This window comes from Oncorhynchus mykiss, chromosome 15, assembly GCF_057628025.1.
Source record: "Oncorhynchus mykiss isolate SJ-2025 chromosome 15, ASM5762802v1, whole genome shotgun sequence".
Classification (NCBI taxonomy): Eukaryota; Metazoa; Chordata; class Actinopteri; order Salmoniformes; family Salmonidae; genus Oncorhynchus; species Oncorhynchus mykiss.
In genome coordinates, this window is record NC_143036.1 from 29,442,204 (window position 1) to 29,469,593 (window position 27,390).

Sequence of the window (27,390 nt, forward strand, 5' to 3'; positions counted from 1 at the left end):
CCCCTCAGTCCAGTGGGGTCCTTGGTGAGGGTTACTAGGCCAAGGTCGGCGGCGAGGGTCGCCTCTCTAGGGACGCGATGCAAATGGACTAAGACTTTGTTGGAGTGGGGTCCACGTCCCGCGCCGGAGCCGCCACCGTGGACAGACGCCCACCCGGACCCTCCCCTTTGGGTTTAGTTGTGCGGCCGGGAGTCCGTCACGCCCTGGTCTTAGTATTTTGTGTTTTCTTTATTACTTTGGTCAGGCCAGGGTGTGAAATGGGTTTATTATGTGGTGTGTTTTGTCTTGGGGTTTTGGTAGGTATTGGGATTGTGGTATAGTGGGGTTGTTTAGAAAAGTCTATGGTTGCCTGAAGTGGTTCTCAATCAGAGGCAGGTGTTTATCGTTGTCTCTGATTGGGAACCATATTTAGGCAGCCATATTCTTTGAGTGATTTGTGGGTGATTGTTCCTGTCTCTGTGTTTGTTTGCACCAGATAGGCTGTATAGGTTTTGCGTTACGTTTCTTGTTTTTGTATTGTTCGTGTTTATTCATTATTAAACATGTATGAAAATTACCACGCTGCATTTTGGTCCGCCTCTCCTTCACCGGAAGAAAACCGTAACATGTTGGTATTAAGTGGGTTGAAATCTTCCTAGGAAGTAACATGTCAAAATGCAGATTTTTAGCAGTTTATCAAGCCTTTATTAATAAAAAAATGTGATTTATTGTATTATCCATGTGGTCTATATTAAAGGGCACTTCATTTAATATAACAGGCTTTTAAAATGCAATATTGGTGCACAATTTCTACTTAAAATAGGGAAGCAAAGGGCACTCTTAAGGATGTTCCTCAGTCGTCAAAAGGACTTCGGCCATGTTCTTGGTGACTACTTACATTATTTTGATTTTACAGATCGTCCATAGAGAGTTGCCCTGAGAGCTGGTCCTTGTTTGACTTTATCCAATCAAAGTGAGTGAGGCCTGGCTCATTGATGCGCTGGCTGATCTCAGACCTGTGGCTCTTCTCGTCCCCTGTGTGCTCCTGATAGGGGAATGAATAGTGGCTGCACATTTCCTCCTTCCCCTCTCCTCTCCTGATGTCAGTGGTTTTGGCCGACCCCCCGCCAACCCATGTGACAGGATACACATCGGCTGGATTAAGGGGGCAGCATCCATGTCTCTGTGTCACTGTTCTTCCTTGAGAGACACCTGAATACACCACAGCCAGATCCCTCTCTCCTCTCTGGACTGTACAGCTACTTTACATCACCTTTTCGCCTTGGGATAGCAAACTATGCACTAGCTACGATGGCATCCAGTCCATCCCTCGCTGTGCTCCTGTGCCTTATGCATGCTCTGCGCTGCACTGCTGAGATAGGTATGTAGGGTTTTATTCCACTTTAATTGGTTTCATGCAATGGTTAAGCATTCTGTATAATGAAAGTGTTACAAATGATATTTGTTAATATGCTTTACCAATAAACGGAAGACAAGGTTGAGGCTGCTAGAAAGAAACAATATTTTTGTAGACTGGTAAGATATATATCCAGAATTTCTAGGTCCTTCAGTAAGTTTTGCTTCATTGGCAGACACAGCGAGATATATTGTGATGGAATCTATTCCAGGAGTCACGAGTGAACCATTTGACGAGCTGGATAACGTTTAGAATATTATAAGGCGTTTTAGATGCTTTCAGATATAAACATTAAAGTGGCCTATTTTTTTGAGTGGCTTAAAAACACATGTATTTCAATTGTAGTTACATACACTGTGAGTTCTTAAAAATGATTGAAAATAATTTGAATGCTGTAAACAGTTTTAACCGCTGTAAGTACAGAAAATAAGAAAGTGCAACAAATATTTATATACACAGGCTTTCTTATGCAACTTACTGTAGTTGGACCTAGATTTTTATATATTTTTAAATTACAGTTCCTGTACAATTAGACACAATGTCACAGTTAAATAGCATTGCAGTGCTGTTTATGAGAGCAGCTGTAGAGCCTGAAAGAAGGATGAGACCTGGGATAGATCACATCATTGTCCTTAGTTTCAAGTATCAATGTCACGTGCAATTACAGTGAAATGCCTTGCTTGAAAGCTCTAACCCCACCAATGCAGTAATCAATAACAATGTAATACTAAAAATAACAAGGTACTGTAGAACAAAAACAGATTAAAAAATAAGAAATAAGAAGAACCTTATCCCCCATGCTGCAGACAGCAGCTCCTTCTTGATCTACAACCAGGATCACAACAAGTGTGTGGTGGCGGTGAGCGCCAATCAAGTCACAGTGGCTCCCTGTGACCACACGTCCCAGAACCAGCAATTCCGCTGGGCCTCACAGTCTCGTCTCCTCAGCATCTCCCTGAAGCTCTGCCTGGGGGCTCAGGACCTGAAGGACTGGGTCAAGGTGCTGCTCTTCCCCTGTGATGAGAAGAGCGAGCTCCAGTACTGGCAGTGTAAGAACGAGACCCTGTTCGGCCTCAAAGACAAGGCGCTGCACTTAAACTATGGCAACCGCAACGAGAAGAATATGATGATCTACCAGGGATCTGGGTCTTGGAGCTGTTGGAAGATGTATGGTACTCAGAAAGACCTCTGCTCCAAGGGCTACCAAGGTAAGTAAGCTACAAGACACACTCACTGTTACTGGAGGTTGGAGATTGGAGGTAGGAATCAGAAGTGTAAGATGCTGTTGTCATAAACTTTCTTAAAGCCAGGGAATGAATGTCTGACCTGGGATGATTCATACTGTTAACAATGTATTTTTTTTCCTACTAGCACTGACTGATAGCTGATAGCTACTTTATTAAGGAAGAATGCACTTACTATGATTGAGATACAGTATGTGGTTGTCCCACATAGCTATCCTAGGATGAATGCACTATCTGTAAGTCGCTCTGGATGAGAGCATCTGCTACATTACAGAAATGTTAAATGTAACAAACTGTTTTGTCCCCTTCATCAGAGGTGTTCACACTAGGGGGGAATGCATTTGGAAGTCCCTGCCAGTTCCCCTTTCAGTTTGGGGAGAAGTGGTATGCTGAGTGCACTCCGCAGGGGCGCTCAGATGGACAGCTCTGGTGCGCCACAGAGACAGATTACAATAAAGCCAAGAAGTGGGGCTTCTGTCCCTCGAAATGTGAGTCAAACCTCACAATTCATGCTATGTTTTTTGTAATTTACTGCCATTTTCCAGTGATCAGGAAAAGGGTCAGCAGGTGACACCTGTAAAAAATCATGAGCCGTATGTATCAAGCATCTCAGAGTAGAAATGTTGATTTAGGATCAGTTTTGCCTTTTGATCAAAATGAATAAGGACAAGAAGGGACCTGATCCTGGATCAGCATTCCTACTCTGGGATGCTTTCTGAATACAACACAGCTCCTAAAATAAAAAGGTAAAATAAATTTGCCTCATGGGAGTACACAACCCTCTAATATGAGTGGCCTACTCTATACTGGACTCTGATGAGTCTGTAAAAACAAGGCAAACGACCAGGGTTTGTGGGGACGGTATCCAATTCAAACAATGCCATAAAACACCCTGCCAAGCCTGTGATAGGGACAGATTCCTCATTAAAACAGAGGCTACACATGGAATTCTTCGATTTTCCTGTTTTTCCGTGACCTCGCTGGAGGTCAGGATTGGCCAGGTCAGCGCTGACGAGGTCTGGTCTCTGACCTCCTGACAGAAAAACACAAAGGCTTTCTCTAGTTCCTCTAGCTGTGGACGCAGCTCTGTGTCTCTTTACCCTTCCATCCTGATTGGAGCTCATTCCTGTGTTTCCCCTGACACAGCTCCAAAACTGGGACAGGAAAAGGAAGGAAGCCCCTTTCACTGAGGTTCCTGGTGAACTGCCACCATAGTCATAGATATGAGGGGCAGTTCTGTCATGACAGAAAGTGATAGAGATGAACAGAACATGATTTGATTCAGTTCTTGGACTGTTATTGATGATTTATTTTTCCCACCTTAAGTGTGTCCTAATGTTTCCGTGTCCCCCTCAGCGTCCTCGGGATGGGACAGTGACCCAGTGACAGGTGTCCTGTACCAGAGGAACACCCAGTCTGTGTTGACCTGGCACCAGGCGAGGAAGAGCTGCCAGCAGCAAGGAGCCGACCTGCTCAGTATAGTAGAGCTCCACGAGCAGACCTACATCTCAGGTATGTACAGTCAGACCTGGTCAGACCTACATCTGAGGTATGTACAGTCAGACCTGGTCAGACCTACATCTCAGGTATGTACAGTCAGACCTGGTCAGACCTACATCTCAGGTATGTACAGTCAGACCTGGTCAGACCTACATCTGAGGTATGTACAGTCAGACCTGGTCAGACCTACATCTCAGGTATGTACAGTCAGACCTGGTCAGACCTACATCTGAGGTATGTACAGTCAGACCTGGTCAGACCTACATCTGAGGTATGTACAGTCAGACCTGGTCAGACCTACATCTCAGGTATGTACAGTCAGACCTGGTCAGACCTACATCTCAGGTATGTACAGTCAGACCTGGTCAGACCTACATCTGAGGAATAGTCTAACCTATTGTCCAAGGGAGGACCGGGACCAGGAACCAGCACAGGCATTTCTAACACACCGGCCCGAAGATGGACCAGGGCATTTGCCCAAAGTGTGCTATGGCCAGTCTATCCGACATCCTCACCTTGATTTAGAGATAAATCAATCTGATACAGTCAATTCCTTATTAAGAATATTACACTACTCTCGTGGACGTATTGTCATGCTTTTTATTAATGCAGGGTTGACCAATATCCTGGGCACATCTCTGTGGATTGGACTGAATAGCCTAGACTTTGAGGCTGGATGGCAGTGGAGCAATGGAAACCCATTCAGATATTTAAACTGGGCCCCAGGTGAGTGCAACTGCATGCAACACATCATACTATACTTTACAGCCTAGGGAACAACTGAGGTTGTCCAAGTATGTTGTGACTTCCAATGTTGCAGGAAGACAATTAATAAACACATGGGTCAATATTTCCAAAAGGACATCCATCAACTGAACCCGGGCTCAGCTGTGCAACCCTGAATGCTGGCAAGGCCTCGAAATGGGAGACCAATGAATGTTCCAAGAAGCTGGGATATATCTGTCGCAAAGGAAACTCCACTGCTCTGGCCTCTGCCCCTATAGGTAAGAGTTGAATCATACAGTACATAACAGTCATGACCTACACACGATTTCCGACTTAGTTCAAATGCCATGCAACACAAGGTTAACAACACCAGGTCAGGTTGTGTAGGGTAGGGTAAACTGAACATTTATATATTAGTGCCAAATTTCACTAATTGTCTCAGAGTAGGAGTGCTGAACTAGTGTCAGTTTAGCTTTTTAGATTATAATGAATAAGGTTGCATGGACAGGGCGGGCTGATCCTAGATCAGCACTCTCACCCTGAGATGCTTCATGAACACAGACCCAGAGGTTGTTTGGGTCAAACAGATAAAACATTACAGTTTACCACTTTCTGGACATTCTACCTTCTCTCAGACTATTGAACTTTGACCCCCCTCAGTAGGAAAAGATCAGCCCACCTTCTGCACCAGTCACTGGATTCCCTATGCAGGCCACTGCTACTACCTACAACGTACCAAGAAGATGTGGAGGGATGCCCTGGCCGCCTGCCACAAAGATGGAGGGGACCTGGCCAGCATCCACAACATAGAAGAACAAAGCTTCATCATCTCTCAGTCAGGATATAGTGAGTACACTATCCATGTTGTAGCTACGATTACCTCTATATCTAATAGATTTGTTATGCACTTCAAGGATCTTTCTCATGGGTTGTCATTTCTATCAGTTTTGAAAACCATTCTGAGATGTGTCCCAATAAAAGTCTGGGTATTTGGATTGACAAAGAGTTGATGTTTAAAAAGCATGCGGATGAGCTAGTTAAAAAGCTATTTAAAAAAAATATATATAGATCTGGCATCTCCCTAAATAGCAGGCAGCAGATTGTACAGTCAATATTCCTGCCCGCTCTTGACTATGGTGACACCATTTACCAGGTTGCAGAAGCCACTAGTCTTAAACGTTTGAATGCCGTCTACCATAATTTCCTTCACTTTATCACAGGTGACAATTTTAATACTCACCACTGCATCCTCTATCAAAACATTGGCTGGTCCTCATTGAAGTCCTGTAGATCACTTCATTACTCCCTTTTTATTTACAACGTTCCACTACACAAGCTTCTAATTTACCTAGCTTTGTCGCTAAAGTATAAAAGAATAGGTGACCAAACCCGTCACAGTGTTGTTGAAATCTTGAGGCCCCTAAGATCTCAAATCAAATCAAATTTATTTATATAGCCCTTCGTACATCAGCTGATATCTCAAAGTTCTGTACAGAAACCCAGCCTAAAACCCCAAACAGCAAGCAATGCAGGTGTAGAAGCACGGTGGCTAGGAAAAACTCCCTAGAAAGGCCAAAACCTAGGAAGAAACCTAGAGAGGAACCAGGCTATGTGGGGTGGCCTGTGCCGGGTGGAGATTATAACAGAATATGGCCAAGATGTTCAAATGTTCATAAATGACCAGCATGGTCGAATAATAATAAGGCAGAACAGTTGAAACTGGAGCAGCAGCACGGCCAGGTGGACTGGGGACAGCAAGGAGTCATCATGTCAGGTAGTCCTGGGGCATGGTCCTAGGGCTCAGGTCCTCCGAGAGAGAGAAAGAAAGAGAGAAGGAGAGAATTAGAGAACGCACACTTAGATTCACACAGGACACCGAATAGGACAGGAAAAGTACTCCAGATATAACAAACTGACCGTAGCCCCCCGACACATAAACTACTGCAGCATAAATACTGGAGGCTGAGACAGGAGGGGTCAGGAGACACTGTGGCCCCATCCGAGGACACCCCCGGACAGGGCCAAACAGGAAGGATATAACCCCACCCACTTTGCCAAAGCACAGCCCCCACACCACTAGAGGATCTCTACCTATTTTGGTAAATCCTTCTTTAGCTTTAGTGCCCCCCATTGTTGGAATAACCTGCAAAATTCCTTGCATCTTGATTTCCTGGTGCCGTTAAAGCAGTTTAGGATGCTGGTGTTAAATTCATTCATTGTGATTTGCAGTTGTTTTTATTGATGGTTCATTTGTTGAAATGGTAGTATTGTAACTGTACCTTGTCGACTTTTTACTCGTCTTGTTTTCTTTGGAATGTTCATTTTCTTCATTGTGAAAATGTTTGTACTCGGGGAATGATTGTGAATGAGACCCTGGTCTAAATTGGGCTTCCATGAATAAATAACAATAATCATAATGTCACCTCAGTCAATTTGATCAGCCAAAGGAAACGATAAGTATTTCAGGTGTTTATCACTGTCTTCCTGGCTCTGACTCTTAATGTCCTTCTGCTTAACTTCAGCGGCCACAGATGTGCTGTGGATCGGCCTGAATGACCAAAGGAACGCATTGCTGTTTGAGTGGACCGACCGATCCCATGTGACATTCAGCCACTGGCAGACAGGGGAGCCCTCTCACGGTGCCAACCTCCAGGAGGACTGTGTCCTGATCAGAGGAAAGGTAACATTCACATTGGTCCCTCAATGGACAGACTAGGTTCATGCTAATGCTAACACTAACGCTAGCTAAATGCTTACACCACAGATTTTGTATAACTAACCCTAACACTCGCTATATGCTAGTGCTAGGTAAATGCTGACGCTAGATAAATGCGAACACTAGCTGAATGCTACGGCTAACAATGGCAATGATGACAACGTTTAACAGTGGTGTCAACGCAGTAATACATGTGGTATTGTGACAATGTGGACTCCATATTCTCTCACAGGATGGGAAGTGGGCTGATAATTTGTGTGAGAAGACCTACGGGTACATGTGTAAGAAAAAGGCCTCCACCAAACCGGTGGCAGGTGCCCCGGAGGAAGATAGTCCAGGATGTAAGCTGGTGAGTGAGGTCATTTCCTGTTTGTTGAAAGGGAGAGTACAGTAACTAATGAATACAGAATTATATCACATAAAATGGAAGCTTGAAAATGATTCTAGATAAGGACTAGAATGGTGTCATCTTGACTGACAAAGATCCACCAGTAGGAGGATAATTGTTTCTGTATTTTTGTCATCAAGGGCTGGATCCGGTATGGTTCTTACTGCTACAACGTTGGATCAGAAACCAAAACATTTGATGAAGCCAAGCAGACCTGCCAGCAGAGTGACTCAATCCTGGTGGAAGTGGCTGACAGGTACGGTATCACATCATGACCATTTTATAAGGATAAGATATATTGGACTCACTTATTTGAGTCACATCCTGGACAAGATAATAGCAATAAGTTGTCAGATAATAGATTTAATGTGTGTGTGTTTGTTGGTTTGTAGGTATGAAAATGCCTTCCTGGTCAGTTTGGTGGGTTTGAGGCCGGAGAAGTACTTCTGGAGTGGACTTTCCAACATGGCGGATATAGACACGTTCAAGTGGACTACCAGTTCGGAGGTCAAGTTCACCCACTTCAACGTGGGCATGCCAGGTACAGTGTCCTTTTCCCACAATGGTGATTGATTGTAGCAACTGATGATCGATTGTAGCAGGAACTGTCATTGCTCTGATGTCTGCGGTATTAGAGGACTACTTTCTCCCACACCTTAACTGCCTGGCAAATGTCAGAACTAAATGAAACTATTAAGTTTTCTCTCGCCTTTCTGTGTGTTTGAAAAAAGACAGAAAACAAGGCTGCGTAGCTATGACAACTGGAATGTTTGCTGGTCTGTGGGATGTGGTCAGCTGCAGCAACAAGGAGAAGTACATCTGTAAGAAAATGGCGGAGGGCGTCACATCAACAATGGCCCCTCGCACCACCCCGGCACTGAGCTGTCCTTCTGGGTGGTCACCTGCTGCTAAAAGGAATGTCTGTTACAAGGTACAGTTGGGGTATATGCTGAACATGTTCTGTATGTGAAACAAACACTTTGATCAGTGAATTTAAGTGAATAGTTATTGTTTTTATCAATAATTTAATCAATGAGCATGAAATCATTGATAATCCTTTATTATTATAATAATTAGTTAATAATTCATCAATAATCATTTTCTCTTCCCCTCAATAAGCTTTACAGAAAAGAGACTGAAAACAAGAAGTCATGGTCAGAGGCGCGGGAATTCTGCAAGGCCATTGGTGGTGATCTGATGAGCATTCACAGTGCCACAGACCTGAACGGCTCTCCGTAAGTTATCCTCATAACTGTTTCTGTTGCCATGAGTATCAGTCAAAACCAGTGTGGTCCTATTAACCACTGTCTATGGTTGAAAACCACAAAGTCATAACAACCACTGCCTGTGGTTGAAATCAAAATCAACACGGTCGTAATAACCACTGTTTATGGTTGAAATCCACACGGTCATAATAACCACTGTCTATGGTTGAAAACCACACAGTCGTAATAACCACTGTTTATGGTTGAAAACCACACAGTCATAATAACCACTGTCTGTGGTTGAAAACCACACAGTCAGAATAACCACTGTCTGTGGTTGAAAACCACACGGTCAGAATAACCACTGTCTGCGGTTGAAAACCACAAAGTCATAATAACCACTGCCTGTGGTTGAAAACCACACAGTCATAATAACCACTGTCTGTGGTTTCCATTCTCTCTGTTCAGGTATCATTCCTCTGATGCAGCCTGGATCGGCCTCAGCAATCTGGATCCCTCCGCAGGTTTCGTCTGGGCTGACGGATCAGCAGTGAGTAGCCTGCCACCTCATCTTTACTGTGATATTCCTTCTCCTTAGAAGTAGTTTATTACTCACTACTCTTGTTTCAATATTTGATTTGCAGTCATTGTCTTTAATGGGAATGAAAGTTCATACAGTACTATGGTGTCCATATAAGGACAGCCTCAGCCTGAGGCTAATATGGACACCATACAGTGCTACTGTGTAACATTATTCCAATGTTGTTCTCCAGTTCAGCTATGAGAATTGGGGATTTGGAGAACCAAACGACTACAACGATAATGAAAAATGCGCAGAGGTCCAGTTTTACTACGGACGCCACTGGAATGATCGACACTGTGATGCCTACAATGACTGGATTTGCGAGATTCGCAAAGGTACAGTAGACCATATCTGCTGGAGCACTGACTTCACCAGCCACTGGGCACAGACGTCAATTCAACATCTATTCCACGTTGGTTCAATGTCATTTCATTGAAATTACGTTTAAACAACATTGATTCAACCAGTGTGTGTGCCCAATGGGCGTGCAGTTCATGTCAGTCATGAAACTATTGATGAACATAGAATTTTGACCCTCAACCTTGCAGATGTGCTCACCCAAACTTCTTTTGGTATCCACAGGGGTTACCCCAAAGCCCCATCCCACTCAAGTTGAGCCAGGTAATGCATAGGATCTTAGGAATATGTCCAGTTTCCTGTTTCTCATTCCTCCACTTCCTGTCTCCACTTCCTCCTTCTCACTTTCTCTGCTCTCCTTCAAGCTCTTGGCCTTTCCCTTAAGTTAAATTAATCACTGCACATAATGTATCGCACACCTTCTATCATTTAGTTTGCGAAGCATAGTTCAACACAAACACTAAGAGAAAATGTACTCTGTGAAATGTACTATTAAAAATGCCTAACAGGAAATGTACTCCTTTTTTACATGCCTTTTCAGTGTACAACACTACAAAGGACGGCTGGATTGAGTACAACGACACTCAGTATTTCTTCAACACTGAGAATCTCCCCATGGACGAGGCGAGAGAATTCTGTAAAAAGAACTTTGGTGACCTGGTGGTCATCACTGCAGAGAGCGAGAGGAAGTTTATATGGAAACAGGTAGACACTTCTATACTGAACAAAAATATAAATGCAACATGAAAAAATGTCAGTTCATATACAGTACCAGTCAACTGTTTGGACACACGTTTTCTTTATTTTTACTATTTTCTACATAATAGAATAATAGTAGGTCATCTGATGCAGCACTCCATCCCTCTCCTTCTTGGTCAAATAGCCTGAAGGTGTGTTTTGGGTCATTGTCCTGTTGAAAAACAAATGATAGTCCCACTAAGCGCAGACCAGATGAGATGACGTATCGCTGCAGAATGCTGTGGTAGCCATAATGGTTAAGTATGCCTTGAATTCTAAATAAATCACCAACAGTGTCACCAGCAAAGTACTATTACACCTCCTCCATGCTTCATGGTGGGAACCACCCATGCGAAGATCATCCGTTCATGTACTCTGCGTCTCACAAAGACACAGCGGTTTGTCTCAGCAGACCAAAGGACAGGTTTCCACTGGTCTAAGGACAATTGCTCGTGTTTCTTGGCCCAAGCAAATCTCTTCTTCTTATTCTGTACACCACCCCATCTTGTCACAACACAACTGATTATCTCAAATGCATTTAGAAGGAAATAAATTCCACAAACGAACTTGTAACAGGGCACACCTGTTAATTGAAATGCATTCCACCTCATGAAGCTGGTAGAGAGAATGACAACAGTGTGCAAAGCTGTCATCAAGGCAAAGGGTGGCTACTTTGAAGAATCTCAAATATAAAATAAGAACTGGAACTGTCTGTCGAACAAGTTGATCCAGAGCATCCCAAACATGCTCAACGGGTGACATAACTGGTGAGTATGCAGGCCATGGAAGAACTGGGACATTTTCAGCTTCCAGGAATTGTGTACAGATCCTTGCAACATTGGGCTGTGCATTATCATGCTGAAACATGAGGTGATGGTGGTGAATGAATGGCACGACAATGGAACTCAGGATATCGTCATGGTCTATAAAATGCAATTGTGTTCGTTGTCAGTAGCTTATGCCTGCTCATACCATAATAACCCCGCCGCCACCATGGTGCACTATCTTCGCAAAGTTGACATCAGCAAGCCGCTCACCCACAAGACGCCACACAAGTGGTCTGCAGTTGTGAGGCCGGTTGGACGTCATTCTCTAAAATGACATTGGAGGCGGCATATGATAGAGAAATGAACATTCAAACCTCTGGAAACAGCTCTGGTGAACATTCCTGCAGTCAGCATGCTAATTGCACGTTCCCGCAAAACTTGAGACATCTGTGGCATTGGGTTGTATGACAAAACTGCACATTTTAGAGTGGCCTTTCCTTGTCCCCACCACAAGGTGCACCTGTATAATGATCACACTGTTTAATCAGCTTCTTGATATGCCACACCTACCTGGTGGACGGATTATCTTGACAAAGGAGAAATGCTCACTAACAGGGATGTAAACAAATGTGTGCACTAAAATTGAGAGAAATACGCTTTTTTGTGCGTTATTGAACATTTCGGAGATCTTTTATTTCAGCTCATGAAACATGAGACCAAAACTTTACATGTGTTTATATTTGTGTATATGCAGTCCTGTGACGTCCGAAAAGCTTTGGTTCTTGGGATCTGATAAAGAGAGGATTTTACACTATGACAGGAGAACAACAAGTGTCACTGAAATGTTCAATGTTCAATCTAGAAATGGTTGTTTCCTCAAAGAGTTGCAACTTTTTTCCAGATATCTAGAGGATCCGAGGGACAATATTACATTGGAATGACCGTTGGTTTGGATAAGTCTTTTAGGTATGTAAAATGACTGTTGACTGTTCCCTGGACATTTAAAACAACCTGAAGTCCTACCACCTCTTTTCAGAGATATTTGTGCATGAGCATGTTTTGTTTGTCACAGTCCAGTGAACATGCCTGAAATCTGTGCTTCTCTGTCGAGTGGAGAAACGTGTGCTTTCAAGGTGTGTAGTTGATTGAATAGATGCTCACAGTTCAGACTGGGTTTGTGTACTGTATGTTTCAGCTGGTTGGATGGGTCTCCTGTTGTGTTTACCGCGTGGGATCAAAACGAACCCAACTTCGCCAACAACGATGAGAACTGTGTGACGATATACAAGAGTATGGGTACGTCTAATTTCAGAGGGATTTAGCAGTTATGCTCTCGTTACAGTGTTGTTATACTGCAACGTCCATGGGACTTTCACTAACATTCATGGGACGCTCCCAGGATGTCATTTTGTAAGCTGGATCTATATCGGGTTGTGTCTCTCTGTTTCTCTGCATCTCTAGGGTACTGGAATGACATCAACTGTGGCGTAGAGCTGGCCTCCATTTGTAAAAGAACCACCAGTTTCACTAACACGACCATGGCCCCCACCACTGTACCCAAGGGAGGATGTGCCCCAGAATGGATTGCTTTCCAGGGGAAGGTAACTGCTACACTACTACAGTACCACCACCACATAGTATAAAATCATACAAGGACATCCTTCTGTAGTCTACATAGACCTGTACGGTACACCAGCAGAGAGAACCTCGCACAAACTACTTTCCTTATCATGTGATGACCCAATGTGATGCTGACCTGTGTGTGGAGAGTCATTGTCTACATCCCAAATGGCACCCTATTCCCTTTATAGTGCAATACTTTTGACCAGAGCCCATGCACTATAGAATCCATTTTGTTTGCTGTAGTAGCGTGTGATGTTGCAACACACAGCGTGTTGATGCATCATGTTTCCACAGTGCTACAAATTCATTGGAGACAGCGATAAGAAGCCGTGGCAGGAGGCCAGGACCTACTGCATCAACCAGGGAGGGAACCTGGCCTCTGTCCTCAGCGAGAAAGAGCAAGGTGGGTGAGGAGGCCATCCTTCTAGAGGTTAGAGCTTTGGGTAACCGAAAGGTTGCTTGATCGAATCCCCGAGCTGACAAGATAAAAATCTGTCGTTCTGCCCCTGAACAAGGCAGTTAATCCACTGATCCTAGGCCGTCATTGTAAATAAGAATTTGTTCTTAACTAACTTGTCAAGTAAAATAAAGTTTGAATAAATAAGTGTACACCTCACCGCCAAATCTACCTGAGACAACGGCATTGCCCAAGGTAGAATGAAATAGAATGAACATTGAAATTCTAAAAAGTAATTTAGCATAAAACCATGCTATTAAAATTCTGTCAAATTTTGTGTGTAAAATTATATTGAGGATTTGTGAAATTATAAGCATGCAACAAGAAATCTTATATACATTGGTTAACAAGTGCAAAATAATTGAAATGCTAACCAATGGAACAGGGGTTATAATCCTTTGCATGTAAACAGTATATATGGATTCACTTGTTGACTCTTCATTGTTCTGACTGGTCTTCCTCCCAGCATTCCTTACCACCCAGATGCTTGGGAATCCTCAGGACATTTGGATAGGACTGAACGACGTCAACTCGGAGATGAGCTTCCTATGGACGGAGGGGAGAGGTGTTTCCTATACCAACTGGGCAAAAGGGCATCCAACGTCAGTGCCAGACGGACGATATTCATTTTTGGAAGAGGTACAAGACGTACAGTAAAAATAACTGTTTGCTGAACACAGATTAAGTGACTTCCTGGAAACAGATAAAAAATTGTTCTGAATAGAGAATCCCCCTTGAAAGTAGGTAGACTAATATCTACTTTCAAGGAAGATTCTTTATTGAGATTTATTTTTAATCCAGGACTGCGCCTTCAATCTGGGTTTGGGAACCTTTACATGTTAGGCTTTGGGATTTTGATTGACTTATTGTCAATAAATCCAAATGCAAAACAGCCTTAACAAGTCAAATGAGAATTCTGAAGATCTAACATTTTCAACTCCTTCCCAATCTCTCTTCCAGGTGTTTGACTGTGTGGTTCTGGTGGGCAGCTCTCAAAAACAGACAGGAATGTGGAAGGTCGAGGACTGCTTAGTATCCCGTGGTTTCATCTGCAAAAGGAATATTGGTGAGAAGAAGCCATAGTTCAGTGAGGCAGCTCTAGGTTTGCAAAATTCCAGTAACTTTCTCACAATCTCCAGGTTTTCCAGAAATCCGTAAATCCTCCAAGCAGCATATCTGGAGAACCTGCCAGTTTTTGGCAAGTTATCGACAACCCTAGTGAGGCTGTTCAATTCCAATTCTTCGGTATGTGGTCCAATAGAGTGTCCCTCTTTAGGTTCCCCTCCAACAAGTCTCCTTTGGTTTCAGATTCTCAGATTGTGGTCCCTGCCACCACAGAGTCAACGAAGACGTTCTACAAGCTGGGAAATGACTCCTTCAAACTGGTGGTCCAGAAGATGAACTGGGACGAGGCCCGGAGGCAATGTAAAGCAGACGATGCTGAGATGGCTAGCATCCTGAACCCCATCACCCAGGCCTTCATCACAATGCAGAGCCACAAATACAATGAGCCCATGTGGATCGGCCTCAACAACAACTTGGTAAAAGTCTTTAGTTTTGACATTGCTCTATGCCAATCATTTGGGTTACAGAGACTAAACATTCCAGACAATATGTTGATCAGACTAATTATAAATATGGAGATTTGTGATCTTCAATTTCCTCTTTACAAGGCCCAGTAGTTAAAAAATGACCTAACTTGTTGGACTCTAGCTTTGGTTTAAGAGCTAGTGCAGCTCCAAAGAGGACTTAGCATTGATATGATCTCCCACTGTTATCCATTGGATCTCCTACTCTGACGTGTTCATTTAAGAAACCAAAGCGGTTTTGTGTTTTTAAACCTGTAAGTTTTCAGCTGGACCTTTCCCCCATTGTGTTTTGTTGTCTTTGTCTCTGTCTCTCAGACTGAAGGGCATTTTAAGTGGGTGGATAACTGGCCTCTATCTTACACCAAATGGGGCGTAGATGAGCCAAAGAACAATATTGCCTGTGTTTACATGGATACAGACGCCAAGTGGAAGACAGGCGACTGTAGTAACACCTACTCCTCACTGTGCAAGAGATCACCAGGTCAGACAAGGCCTTTACTCCATTTACCCACAAAGTCTGTGTTTAATGCTTGATCAATCCAAAAGTGTGTCTTTGAAAAGTGTTGTATGCAGTAATGTATCAGTTGTGCCAACATTGACCATTTACATCTCATGTACATCAACTTCAGTATGTGAACTTCTCTGGCCTCTTTTAAAGACATAGCCCCCAGCCAGCCCCCTCAGCTCCCTGGCAACTGCCCCGAGCCCAAGAAACGCAAGACGTGGGTTCCCTTCAGGGGTTACTGCTACGCCTTCCTCAACTCTGTGGTGGACAACTGGGCCCACGCCACTGTGGAATGTCTCCGAATGGGTACACACTTCTCCTCCTTCACACCAACTGTCATTCAGACCACAATGGTTGTGTCCCAAACGGCATGCTATTCCATGGTCAAAAAGTAGTACACTACATAGGAAATGGGGTGCTATTTGGGACATTCCCAAAGTCTTAAATGAATGTAGAGCATATGAACTCATTAATTGAATGCAAGAAATTCAAAGTGATTGATGGTGATGATGAATACGGGTAGTAAGTTTCTCTGACAACAGGAGCATCCCTGGTGAGTGTCGAGGATCCATTGGAGGCCAGCTTCATCCAGGAGAACCTTGAGCTACTGCAGGATGGATCCAAGTCATTCTGGATTGGCATGCACAAAAGCCACGAAGGTCAGTACCTTTGGTTATAAAATTCAGCGAAATTTCCCAAAATTCCCAACCAGGATTTCTGGAAAATCAAGGAATTCTTGAAAAATTACCGGAATTTTGAAACCCTATCAGTGCATTTTACTGACAACCCATAACATTGAGGCCGCTGGCTCAAAAAGCATTTTCCCTCGAATATAAAACATGTTTAACTAGCAACATCACCTTAAATGAACAAATGGCAAGTACTGTACCTACCTGTCTCTTGCAATTCTAAGATTATGTCCCAATTTCACAACCATGTTTATTGTTTTATAGTTGTTCAATGACAATGAATCACCCATGTCAAAGGATATAGTTTCGACCCATTGTTCTTGTTCCAGGTGACTGGATGTGGATTGACAACAGTGTGGTGGACTATACCAACTGGAAACAAGGGATGCCAAAGAGTGGAGAACAATGTGTGGAGATCCAGTCAAATAGTGGTCTGTGGAGCACTAACAGCTGCAACCGGTACAAGTCATACATCTGCAAAACAGCCAAAGGTGAGTCGGACTCAGCTGATAGATTCAAGTATTTAAGATGGGATGATATCAGAGTCATTATTCAAGTCATGCTGTGTTTGTTGTATCAGCTTAGAATTGTCTTGCAATTATGTTTTGTGAACAACTTTATCTTTTCTTTTGCAGTCATCACACCAACAGAGAAGCAACCAGTTGCTGGTGAGTGTCTCACAGCAGATATAATTGGTTAGCGTAAAGAATGATACATTTGATCAGTTTTGACAGTCAAATCAATGTTTTTCTGGCTCCAGGGCATAGTCCTGGGATCAGTTTCCCCTCACCCAATCCGTAACCATTAGTGGAGAAAATGCAAAACTGACCCAAGATCAGCGTCTAGGGGCAACTTCACTCTACTCCACATTTCTGAACATTATACAGAGACTAAAACCAATCCCACAATAATTTTGCCAATAACAGTAAGTGACTTCCTTTCTTCTAGCTCCCCTAGTGGAGGAAGCTCCCCATGGTTATGCCGGCATCGCTGTGGCAGTCGTCTTGGTGATAATCACAGTGGTAGGACTCGGTGCCTTCCTACTCCGCAAACGGATACCTACCCCCGTCCTGGGAGAGTGTACTTTCGACAACACCTTGTACTTCAACAACCCCATCCGCCCAACAGCCACTGTGGACACCAAGGGCCTGGTGGCCAACATAGAGCAGAACGAAACAGCTTAGACGGGACACAAAGAACCACCAACAGGTGAAAACACTCTTGAGACAAGTTTTGATATGAAAAATACCCCAAAAGCATGCTGCTGGTGTTAAGGCCTACCAATTCTGAGATTGCAACTAAATCTGAAACCATTCACGTATTATCTTTGTTAATTTTCTTGCTCTGTAAATAATGGGTAAAAATTATATGCACTTTGTGCATATCAGCATCAGTTGTCAAGGATACAGTCCAGATGTACAGCCAAGACTGCATATGCAACCCCTGCACAAATTATAGAATCAACAACAGTCATTTTGTTTGGTTTAAAGGAGCCTTGTACAGATTTATTTGGTGTGTGAAACTAAAGTTCAAAATACAACCACTGTACTTTGCTTTGTTTTTGCAAAGTTATATTGTAAATATATGCTCAAAGAGAGAAATAAAGTTTTGAAACAAATGTATTTGACCTTATACTCTTACTCACACTTCTCACACATTGCATGCTAAATCAATACATACTGAATCCAGGGGCATTTAGGAGGTTAATACACCATTTCTGGAACTATATACAGTAATTGAGGTACACTTAAACACAGCTATCATCACTATGAGGCAGATTAAAGAGGTTATTGGGTCGTTCCACCAATTCGGTGACTTTTAAGAAGTGGGTACATGGTCCCCCCAAAAAACTCATTAAGAGTACATGATCAACTTCCTAAAAAACATGTTTTCCCATTTCACGAGGTAAATAAATAAAAAATTACTACGGTTTGACCATAACAGGGTTGACGATTTTCATCTTAAATCAGCCATAAAACCCCTTGTGACAAGAGTAATCCAAGCTAACAATTCTAGGGAGAGAGAACATTATTGTAATGTTACCCGTAATGTCCAGTTTTCCGTTACTTAGGGGGACATTCTATATATAGTGTCTTCTGGAAGTATTCACACCCCTTACAGCCTGATTTTGTGTCACATACTTATTTTCCACCATAATTTGCAAATAAATTCATAGAAAATCCTACAATGTGATTTTCTGGATTTTTTCCCCCTCATTTTGTCTGTCATAGTTGAAGTGTACCTATGATGAAAATTACAGGCCTCTCTCATCTTTTTAAGTGGGAGAACTTGCACAATTGGTGGCTGACTAAATACTTTTTTGCCCCACTGCTCAAAAAAATAAAGGGAACACTAAAATAACACATCCTAGATCTGAATGAATGAAATATTCTTAGTAAATACTTTTTTCTTTACATAGTTGAATGTGCTGACAACAAAATCACACAAAAATGATCAATGGAAATCAAATTTATCAACCCATGGAGGTCTGGATTTGGAGTCACACTCAAAATTAAAGTGGAAAACCACACTACAGGCTGATCCAACTTTGATGTAATGTCCTTAAAACAAGTCAAAATGAGGCTCAGTAGTGTGTGTAGCCTCCAAGTGCCTGTATGACCTCCCTACAACGCCTGGGCATGCTCCTGATGAAGTGGCGGATGGTCTCCTGAGGGATCTCCTCCTAGACCTGGACTAAAGCATCCGCCAACTCCTGGACAGTCTGTGGTGGATGAAGCGAGACATGATGTCCCAGATGTGCTCAATTGGATTCAGGTCCGGGGAACGGGCGGGCCAGTCCATAGCATCAATGCCTTCCTCTTGCAGGAACTGCTGACACACTCCAGCCACATGAGGTCTAGCATTGTCTTGCATTAGGAGGAATCCAGGGCCAACCGCACCAGCATATGGTCTCACAAGGGGTCTGAGGATCTCATCTCAGTACCTAATGGCAGTCAGCCTCTGGCGAGCACATGGAGGGCTGTGCGGCCCCCCAAAGAAATGCCACCCCACACCATGACTGACCCACAGACAAACCGGTCATACTGGAGGATGTTGCAGGCAGCAGAATGTCCTCCACGGCGTCTCCAGACTCTGTCACATCTGTCACATGTGCTCAGTGTGAACCTGCTTTCATCTATGAAGAGCACAGGGCGCCAGTGGTGAATTTGCCAATCTTGATGTTCTCTGGCAAATGCCAAACATCCTGCACGGTGTTGGGCTGTAAGCACAACCTCCACCTGTGGACGTTGAGCCCTCATACCACCCTCATGGAGTCTGTTTCTGACCGTTTGAGCAGACACATGCACATTTGTGGCCTGCTGGAGGTCATTTTGCAGGGCCCTGGCAGTGCTCCTCCTGCTCCTCCTTGCACAGAGGCGGAGGTAGCCGTCCTGCTGCTGGGTTGTTGCCCTCCTACGGCCTCCTCCACGTCTCCTGATGTACTGGCCTGTCTCCTGGTAGCGCCTCCATGCTCTGGACACTACGCTGACAGACACAGCAAACCTTCTTGCCACAGCTCGCATTGATGTGCCATCCTGGATGAGCTGCACTACCTGAGCCACTTGTGTGGGTTGTAGAATCCATCTCATGCTACCACTAGAGTGAAAGCACCGCCAGCATTCAAAAGTGACCAAAACATCAGCCAGGAAGCATAGGAACTGAGAAGTGGTCTGTGGTCACCACCTGCAGAACCACTCCTTTATTGGGGGTGTCTTGCTAATTACCTATAATTTCCACCTGTTGTCTATTCCATTTGCACAACAGCATGTGAAATGTATTGTCAATCAGTGTTGCTAACTATGTGGACAGTTTGATTTCACAGAAGTGTGATTGACTTGGAGTTACATTTTGTTGTTTAAGTGTTCCCTTTATTTTTTTGAGCAGTGTACTACATACAGTGCCTTGCGAAAGTATTCGGCCCCTTTGAACTTTGCGACCTTTTGCAACATTTCAGGCTTCAAACATAAAGATATAAAACTGTATTTTTTTGTGAAGAATCAACAACAAGTGGGACACAATCATGAAGTGGAACGACATTTATTGGATATTTCAAACTTTTTTAACAAATCAAAAACTGAAAAATTGGGCGTGCAAAACTATTCAGCCCCTTTACTTTCAGTGCAGCAAACTCTCTCCAGAAGTTCAGTGAGGATCTCTGAATGATCCAATGTTGACCTAAATGACTAATGATGATAAATACAATCCACCTGTGTGTAATCAAGTCTCCGTATAAATGCACCTGCACTGTGATAGTCTCAGAGGTCCGTTAAAAGCGCAGAGAGCATCATGAAGAACAAGGAACACACCAGGCAGGTCCGAGATACTGTTGTGAAGAAGTGTAAAGCCCGGATTTGGATACAAAAAGATTTCCCAAGCTTTAAACATCCCAAGGAGCACTGTGCAAGCGATAATATTGAAATGGAAGGAGTATCAGACCACTGCAAATCTACCAAGACCTGGCCGTCCCTCTAAACTTTCAGCTCATACAAGGAGAAGACTGATCAGAGATGCAGCTAAGAGGCCCATGATCACTCTGGATGAACTGCAGAGATCTACAGCTGAGGTGGGAGACTCTGTCCATAGGACAACAATCAGTCGTATATTGCACAAATCTGGCCTTTATGGAAGAGTGGCAAGAAGAAAGCCATTTCTTAAAGATATCCATAAAAAGTGTCGTTTAAAGTTTGCCACAAGCCACCTGGGAGACACACCAAACATGTGGAAGAAGGTGCTCTGGTCAGATGAAACCAAAATGGAACTTTTTGGCAACAATGCAAAACGTTATGTTTGGCGTAAAAGCAACACAGCTGAACACACCATCCCCACTGTCAAACATGGTGGTGGCAGCATCATGGTTTGGGCCTGCTTTTCTTCAGCAGGGACAGGGAAGATGGTTAAAATTGATGGAAAGATGGATGGAGCCAAATACAGGACCATTCTGGAAGAAAACCTGATGGAGTCTGCAAAAGACCTGAGACTGGGACGGAGATTTGTCTTCCAACAAGACAATGATCCAAAACATAAAGCAAAATCTACAATGGAATGGTTCAAAAATAAACATATCCAGGTGTTAGACTGGCCAAGTCAAAGTCCAGACCTGAATCCAATCGAGAATCTGTGGAAAGAACTGAAAACTGCTGTTCACAAATGCTCTCCATCCAACCTCACAGAGCTCGAGCTGTTTTGCAAGGAGAAATGGGAAAAAATGTCAGTCTCTCGATGTGCAAAACTGATAGAGACATACCCCAAGTGACTTACAGCTGTAATCGCAGCAAAAGGTGGCGCTACAAAGTATTAACTTAAGGGGGCTGAATAATTTTGCACGCCCAATTTTTCAGTTTTTGATTTGTTAAAAAAGTTTGAAATATCCAATAAATGTCGTTCCACTTCATGATTGTGTCCCATTTGTTGTTGATTCTTCACTAAAAAATACAGTTTTATATCTTTATGTTTGAAGCCTGAAATGTGGCAAAAGGTCGCAAAGTTCAAGGGGGCCGAATACTTTCGCAAGGCACTGTATATTAAAGGGCACTTCATTTAATATAACAGGCTTTTAAAATTCAATATTGGTGCACAATTTCTACTTAAAATATCAAAGAGCAGTCCTTTCGTGGAACCACCCTATTACACATATTAACGAGGACAGGAAGAGATGGAAAGAGAGAGGAGAGAGCTCAAATTAATGTTACCATTAGGACCACAAAGAGCCTCAGAAAGGAGAGTGGTGTGGAATGTCCAGTGTGCCCTTTAGGCTGTTTCAACCCTGTCCAACAACACAAAGGAAACACAGTGCCTCAAAACCCACTCAAACCTAACTGTCAGCAGGTCCTTAACTACACACACACACCAGTTACGGTAATTAACAAGTTCTGAGAGAAATGAACAGACTTGGATTAAAATTCACTCCTTAACTCAGTCAGTCACTAAGTTAGTCAGTGAATCAAGTCAGTAAGACACTAACCCAGCTAACAATTCTAGGCAGAAAGAACATTTTTGCAACCCTAATGTTCCCCTAATGTTCCCCTAATGTTTGTGTCTAGTTTTCCGTTAGTTTGTGGAACATTCTATCTATGTTAGCAAAAACCTTCTGCTAACCTTTTTAGCATGTTTCGGTGTTAAAGTTAGGAGACCATTGCCTTAATGTCAAACATAATTTACCCAGAACGTGGTTACAATGTTCTCAGAATATACAACAATGTTCTAAAAGCATTTTATGGGACATTGCAAGAACATTCATGCATCCATTGTTCTGAAAAACAGCCCCAGAGCAGTATTCCTCCTCCACAAAACTTTAGAGTTGCCACTATGTATTTGGACAGGTAGTGTTCTCCTGGCATCCTCCAAATCTAGATTAGTCCGTCGGACTGCCAGATGGAGGATAGTGACTGATTCATAACTCCAGAGAATGTGTTTCCACTGCTATAGAGTCCAACGGGGTTGAGTTTTACACCACTCCAGCCGACGCTTGACATTGCACATGGTGATCTTAGACTTGTGTGAGTGCGGATGCTCGGCCATGGAAACTAATTTCATGAAGCTCCTGACCCACAGTTCTTGTACTAAAGTTGATTCCATAGGCAATTTGGGAACTCAGTAGTGAGTGTTGCAACCGAGGACAGACCATTTTCACACGCTGCGCCCTTCAGCACTCGGCGGTACCGTTCTATGAGCTGGTGTGGCCTACCACTTCGAGGCTGAGCCGTTGTTGCTCGTAGACGTTTCCATTTTACAATAACAGCACTTACAGAAATGGGACAAACTAACTTGTTGGAAAGGTGGCATCCTATGACGGTGCCATGTTGAAAGTCACTGAGCTCTTCAGTACGAGCCATTCTACTGCCAATGTTTGTCTATGGAGATTGCATGTCTGTGTGGTCTATTTTATACACCTGTCAGCAACAGATATGTATGGGGCTGTTGCTGGGCAACACGGACTTGTAAGGTGACTAAGCAACAGGATAAAAGATAAACAGAGTAGCAGAAGCTAGTATGTGTGGGTGTGCATGTGGGTAGTCAGTATAAATGTATGTGCATATGTGTGAGTGAGCAGATGATGGCATGAGTCTGTGTGCGTGAGTGTGTAGGGCCCTGTGAGTGTGCATTGAAACAGTGAAATACAAAAAATAAAAGGTCAATAAAGATACAAGATTAAGTTAGAAATTATTGTAGCTATTTTGTTGGCTATTTATCAGTCTTATTGGTTGGGGATAGAATCTGTTGTGCCTGTTGGTGCCAGACTTGATGAACAGGTACCGCCTGCCGAGCTAAAGCAGAGAGAATAGACTATGGCTTGGGTGGTTGGAGTCTTTTTTTCTGGGCCTACGTGCAAGGCAGGCGTGCTACGCGCGTGTGTGTGTGCCTGCACATATCTGTGTACGTGTGTCTTGCCAGACTCACTCGTGTATCTGTGAGGCGTGGCCCTCCATCTCTTTCACCAGCGTGGTCAGCTTGCCTAGTAGTTTCTGGTAGGAGTCCAAGACCATCAGGTCATCCTCCCGGAGCAGGAAGCGGAGGCCGTGACCCTCCGTACGACCCAGACTGTGACCTGACGGAGCTGCCATACTGGTGATGGTGTGTTGTACGTACACCATGGGGTTCAGCTTACCTGGGAGACGGTCAGAATTAAACGCAGCACTACAATGGACATTGGCATCCTAGCAAGATGACAAGAAATTCAGTTGCTGGCCTCTTCTCTAACCTTCTCTAACCCTCCAGGGTTAGGGTCAGAGGTCAGGGCTTAGTGCCATGCTCTCACCTTGTTCGGCGTTACGACCTCCTCTCTCCAGGGTGGAACTCTTCCTGTTGTCCAGCTGCACTCTGAAGGCGCTGCCCAGAGAGGTGGTGGTTTTGGGGTAGGACACCTCCATCACGTTCACATGGCAGTTGGTGGGACAGAAGTCGCTGCTGTGGAGCGGGAACACCTTGGTTTTGGCCTGCTTGAAGGTGGGCCACGCCCTGTTCTTCAACACCCGCGAGAACTGGAGGGAGGAGAGAGAGAGATGGTGGGAGTTAAGCATTTCTACAATGCTTTAGTGATGCTCTCTTTAGGATTGCAAAATTACACCAAGTTGATCAAAATTCCCAAGTTTCCCAGAAATCCCTGTTTGGGGATTCGTTATGTCCTGCTTATTCCCTCCTGATTCCAGGAATCTTACAACCGGGATTTCTGTAAAACCTTAGAATTTGGGGAAAGCTACTTGAATCCGAGCTCTTTCGGTCTCTGGATGCAGACTAAGCAGTAACACGCTGGTCAGAATACCCCTGTCAGAATCATTTACATTCCCCTCTGCAACCCTTCGATTTATGTTAAATATTTCAGCCATTAGCCAATCATCAAAGTCTGGACACAGGAAACAGAATGTGCCTAACAACCAACCAGTCTGTGTTTATGTGGAGTATTTACAAGTCTGAGCAACTCTGAACCTGAAACACATCACCTATCAACACACTCATTCATAAGTAAAACTATGTTTAATGCTGGGTTGGGTGATTTCACTGAAACCAGAGAATTATTGCACACAGTCTGACGAAGTACAGGTAACATTAAACAGCTCTTCTCCTTTACTGAGACGTTCTATGGAGGGGTACAGATTCAAGAAGCTCGACCTTCTTCCTCTGTATAATTTCATCTCAGTAGCATGCTTGTGTATCTGTTGCCGAGGTGTTTTTCCCATTCAAATCCAATCAAATTCTATTTGTCACATACACATGATTGGCAGATGTTTAATGCGAGTGTAGCGAAATGCTTGCGCTTCTAGTTCCGACAATAGAGTAATAACCAACATTCACATCACGTCCATGCAGAACTAACAAACACCGGACAAATAGAGAGATCCATCATAGCGTACTGTGGTTTGGCAGTTTCCATTGAAACCAGAAGAAGAAATGTCTTCTGTCAGATACATTACCCTGGACAATATAAATACTATACTGTTTAAATGAATATATAGGTCCCCTGGGCTGCACGGTAAATCTCATACACAACCATGGAAAACAGGAAGAGAAATCTGCACGCCACCAAAACTCTCTACTGTAAGCCATGCTCCCCTGGTCTGCGTACTAACTAAGTGACTGATCGCATCTCTGTGTGTTAATATGCTAGGTGCCTGCGAGGTATGCTCAGCATGCTAAAAACATTTTTTTGTGAAACCTCTGTCGTAGGCCCTACGTAAACATTCACACACACATCTCTCTACGTAAACATTCACACACACACATCTCTCTACGTAAACATTCACACACACACATCTCTCTACGTAAACATTCACACACACACATCTCTCTATGTAAACATTCACCCACACATCTCTCTACGTAAACATTCACACATCTCTCTACGTAAACATTCACACATCTCTCTACGTAAACATTCACACACACACACATCTCTCTATGTAAACATTCACACACACACACATCTCTCTACGTAAACATTCACACATATCTCTACGTAAACATTCACACACACACACATCTCTCTACGTAAACATTCACACACACACACATCTCTCTATGTAAACATTCACACACACACACATCTCTCTACGTAAACATTCACACATCTCTCTACGTAAACATTCACACACACACACATCTCTCTACGTAAACATTCACACACACATCTCTCTACGTAAACATTCACACACACACACATCTCTCTACGTAAACATTCACACACACACATCTCTCTACGTAAACATTCACACATCTCTCTACGTAAACATTCACACACACACACATCTCTCTACGTAAACATTCACACACACATCTCTCTACGTAAACATTCACACACACACACATCTCTCTACGTAAACATTCACACACACACATCTCTCTACGTAAACATTCACACATCTCTCTACGTAAACATTCACACACACGCACATCTCTCTACGTAAACATTCACACATCTCTCTACGTAAACATTCACACATCTCTCTACGTAAACATTCACACACACATCTCTCTACGTAAACATTCACACACACACATCTCTCTACGTAAACATTCACACACACGCACATCTCTCTACGTAAACATTCACACATCTCTCTACGTAAACATTCACACATCTCTCTACGTAAACATTCACACACACATCTCTCTACGTAAACATTCACACACACACATCTCTCTACGTAAACATTCACACACACACATTTCTCTACGTAAACATTCACACCTCTCTACGTAAACATTCAACTCTCTCTACGTAACATTCACACACACACACACACACATATCTCTACGTAACATTCACACACACATCTCTCTACATAAACATTCACACACACATCTCTCTACATAAACATTCACACACATTTCTCTACATAAACATTCACACACATTTCTCTACATAAACATTCACACACATCTCTCTACATAAACATTCACACACATTTCTCTACATAAACATTCACACACATCTCTCTACGTAACATTCACACACATTTCTCTACATAAACATTCACACTCATCTCTCTACATAAACATTCACACACATATCTCTCTACATAAACATTCACACACACATCTCTCTACATAAACACTCACATCTCTCTACATAAACATTCACATCTCTCTACATAAACATTCACACGCACATCTCTCTACGTAAACATTCACACACACCTCTCTACATAAACATTCACACACACATCTCTCTACATAAACATTCACATCTCTCTACATAAACACTCACATCTCTCTACATAAACATTCACACACATCTCTCTACATAAACATTCACACACATCTCTCTACGTAAACATTCACACGCACATCTCTCTACGTAAACATTCACACACACACACACACACCTCTCTACGTAAACATTCACACATCTCTCTACGTAAACATTCACACACACACCTCTCTACGTAAACATTCACACACATCTCTCTACG

At 43.2% G+C, this 27,390-nt stretch overlaps 2 protein-coding genes across 4 annotated transcripts in view; one reads left to right on the forward strand and one right to left on the reverse strand.

Moving 5' to 3' along the window:
• Window positions 1-1,125: 1,125 nt before the first annotated feature.
• Window positions 1,126-18,101, forward strand: LOC110489949 (macrophage mannose receptor 1). Of its 2 annotated transcripts, none has more exons than XM_036944237.2 (30): window positions 1,126-1,360; window positions 2,203-2,604; window positions 2,955-3,128; window positions 3,997-4,152; window positions 4,753-4,866; window positions 5,001-5,144; window positions 5,527-5,712; window positions 7,389-7,546; window positions 7,815-7,931; window positions 8,111-8,226; window positions 8,363-8,511; window positions 8,702-8,901; window positions 9,090-9,205; window positions 9,644-9,725; window positions 9,949-10,093; window positions 10,341-10,379; window positions 10,657-10,820; window positions 12,522-12,586; window positions 12,816-12,916; window positions 13,082-13,221; window positions 13,538-13,646; window positions 14,167-14,339; window positions 14,661-14,766; window positions 15,009-15,241; window positions 15,605-15,770; window positions 15,948-16,100; window positions 16,337-16,453; window positions 16,813-16,974; window positions 17,119-17,151; window positions 17,432-18,101. In XM_036944237.2, exons 1-30 carry the CDS (start codon window positions 1,291-1,293, stop codon window positions 17,665-17,667), a joined length of 4,326 nt encoding a protein of 1,441 aa, XP_036800132.2. In that variant the 5' UTR covers window positions 1,126-1,290; the 3' UTR covers window positions 17,668-18,101. The 2 variants fall into 2 exon arrangements, with proteins under 2 accessions (XP_036800132.2, XP_021418656.3); XM_021562981.3 differs by having other exon boundaries at window positions 1,171-1,360; window positions 5,530-5,712.
• Window positions 6,570-27,390, reverse strand: part of LOC118938886 (phosphatidylinositol 3,4,5-trisphosphate-dependent Rac exchanger 2 protein-like) — a 48,381-nt gene continuing 27,560 nt past the window's right edge. For both annotated transcript variants that reach the window (XM_036945531.2, XM_090199828.1), the window contains 3 exons: window positions 24,240-24,462; window positions 23,882-24,089; window positions 6,570-6,673 (listed from right to left, as the gene is read on the reverse strand). In XM_036945531.2, coding sequence (XP_036801426.2) covers window positions 6,667-6,673; window positions 23,882-24,089; window positions 24,240-24,462 — 438 coding nt within the window. In that variant the 3' untranslated portion in view covers window positions 6,570-6,666. The remainder of the gene's footprint in view (window positions 6,674-23,881; window positions 24,090-24,239; window positions 24,463-27,390) is intronic.

What these genes read in the sequence shown, in the direction of transcription:
- LOC110489949 (XM_036944237.2), top strand. Translation starts at nt 1,291, where the DNA reads ATGGCATCCAGTCCATCCCTCGCTGTGCTCCTGTGCCTTATGCATGCT. An exon ending in TCTGGCCTCTGCCCCTATAG is followed by an intron (nt 5,145 to 5,526) that starts GTAAGAGTTGAA and finishes GACCCCCCTCAG; the next exon opens with TAGGAAAAGATCAGCCCACC. An exon ending in GGATTGCTTTCCAGGGGAAG is followed by an intron (nt 13,222 to 13,537) that starts GTAACTGCTACA and finishes ATGTTTCCACAG; the next exon opens with TGCTACAAATTCATTGGAGA.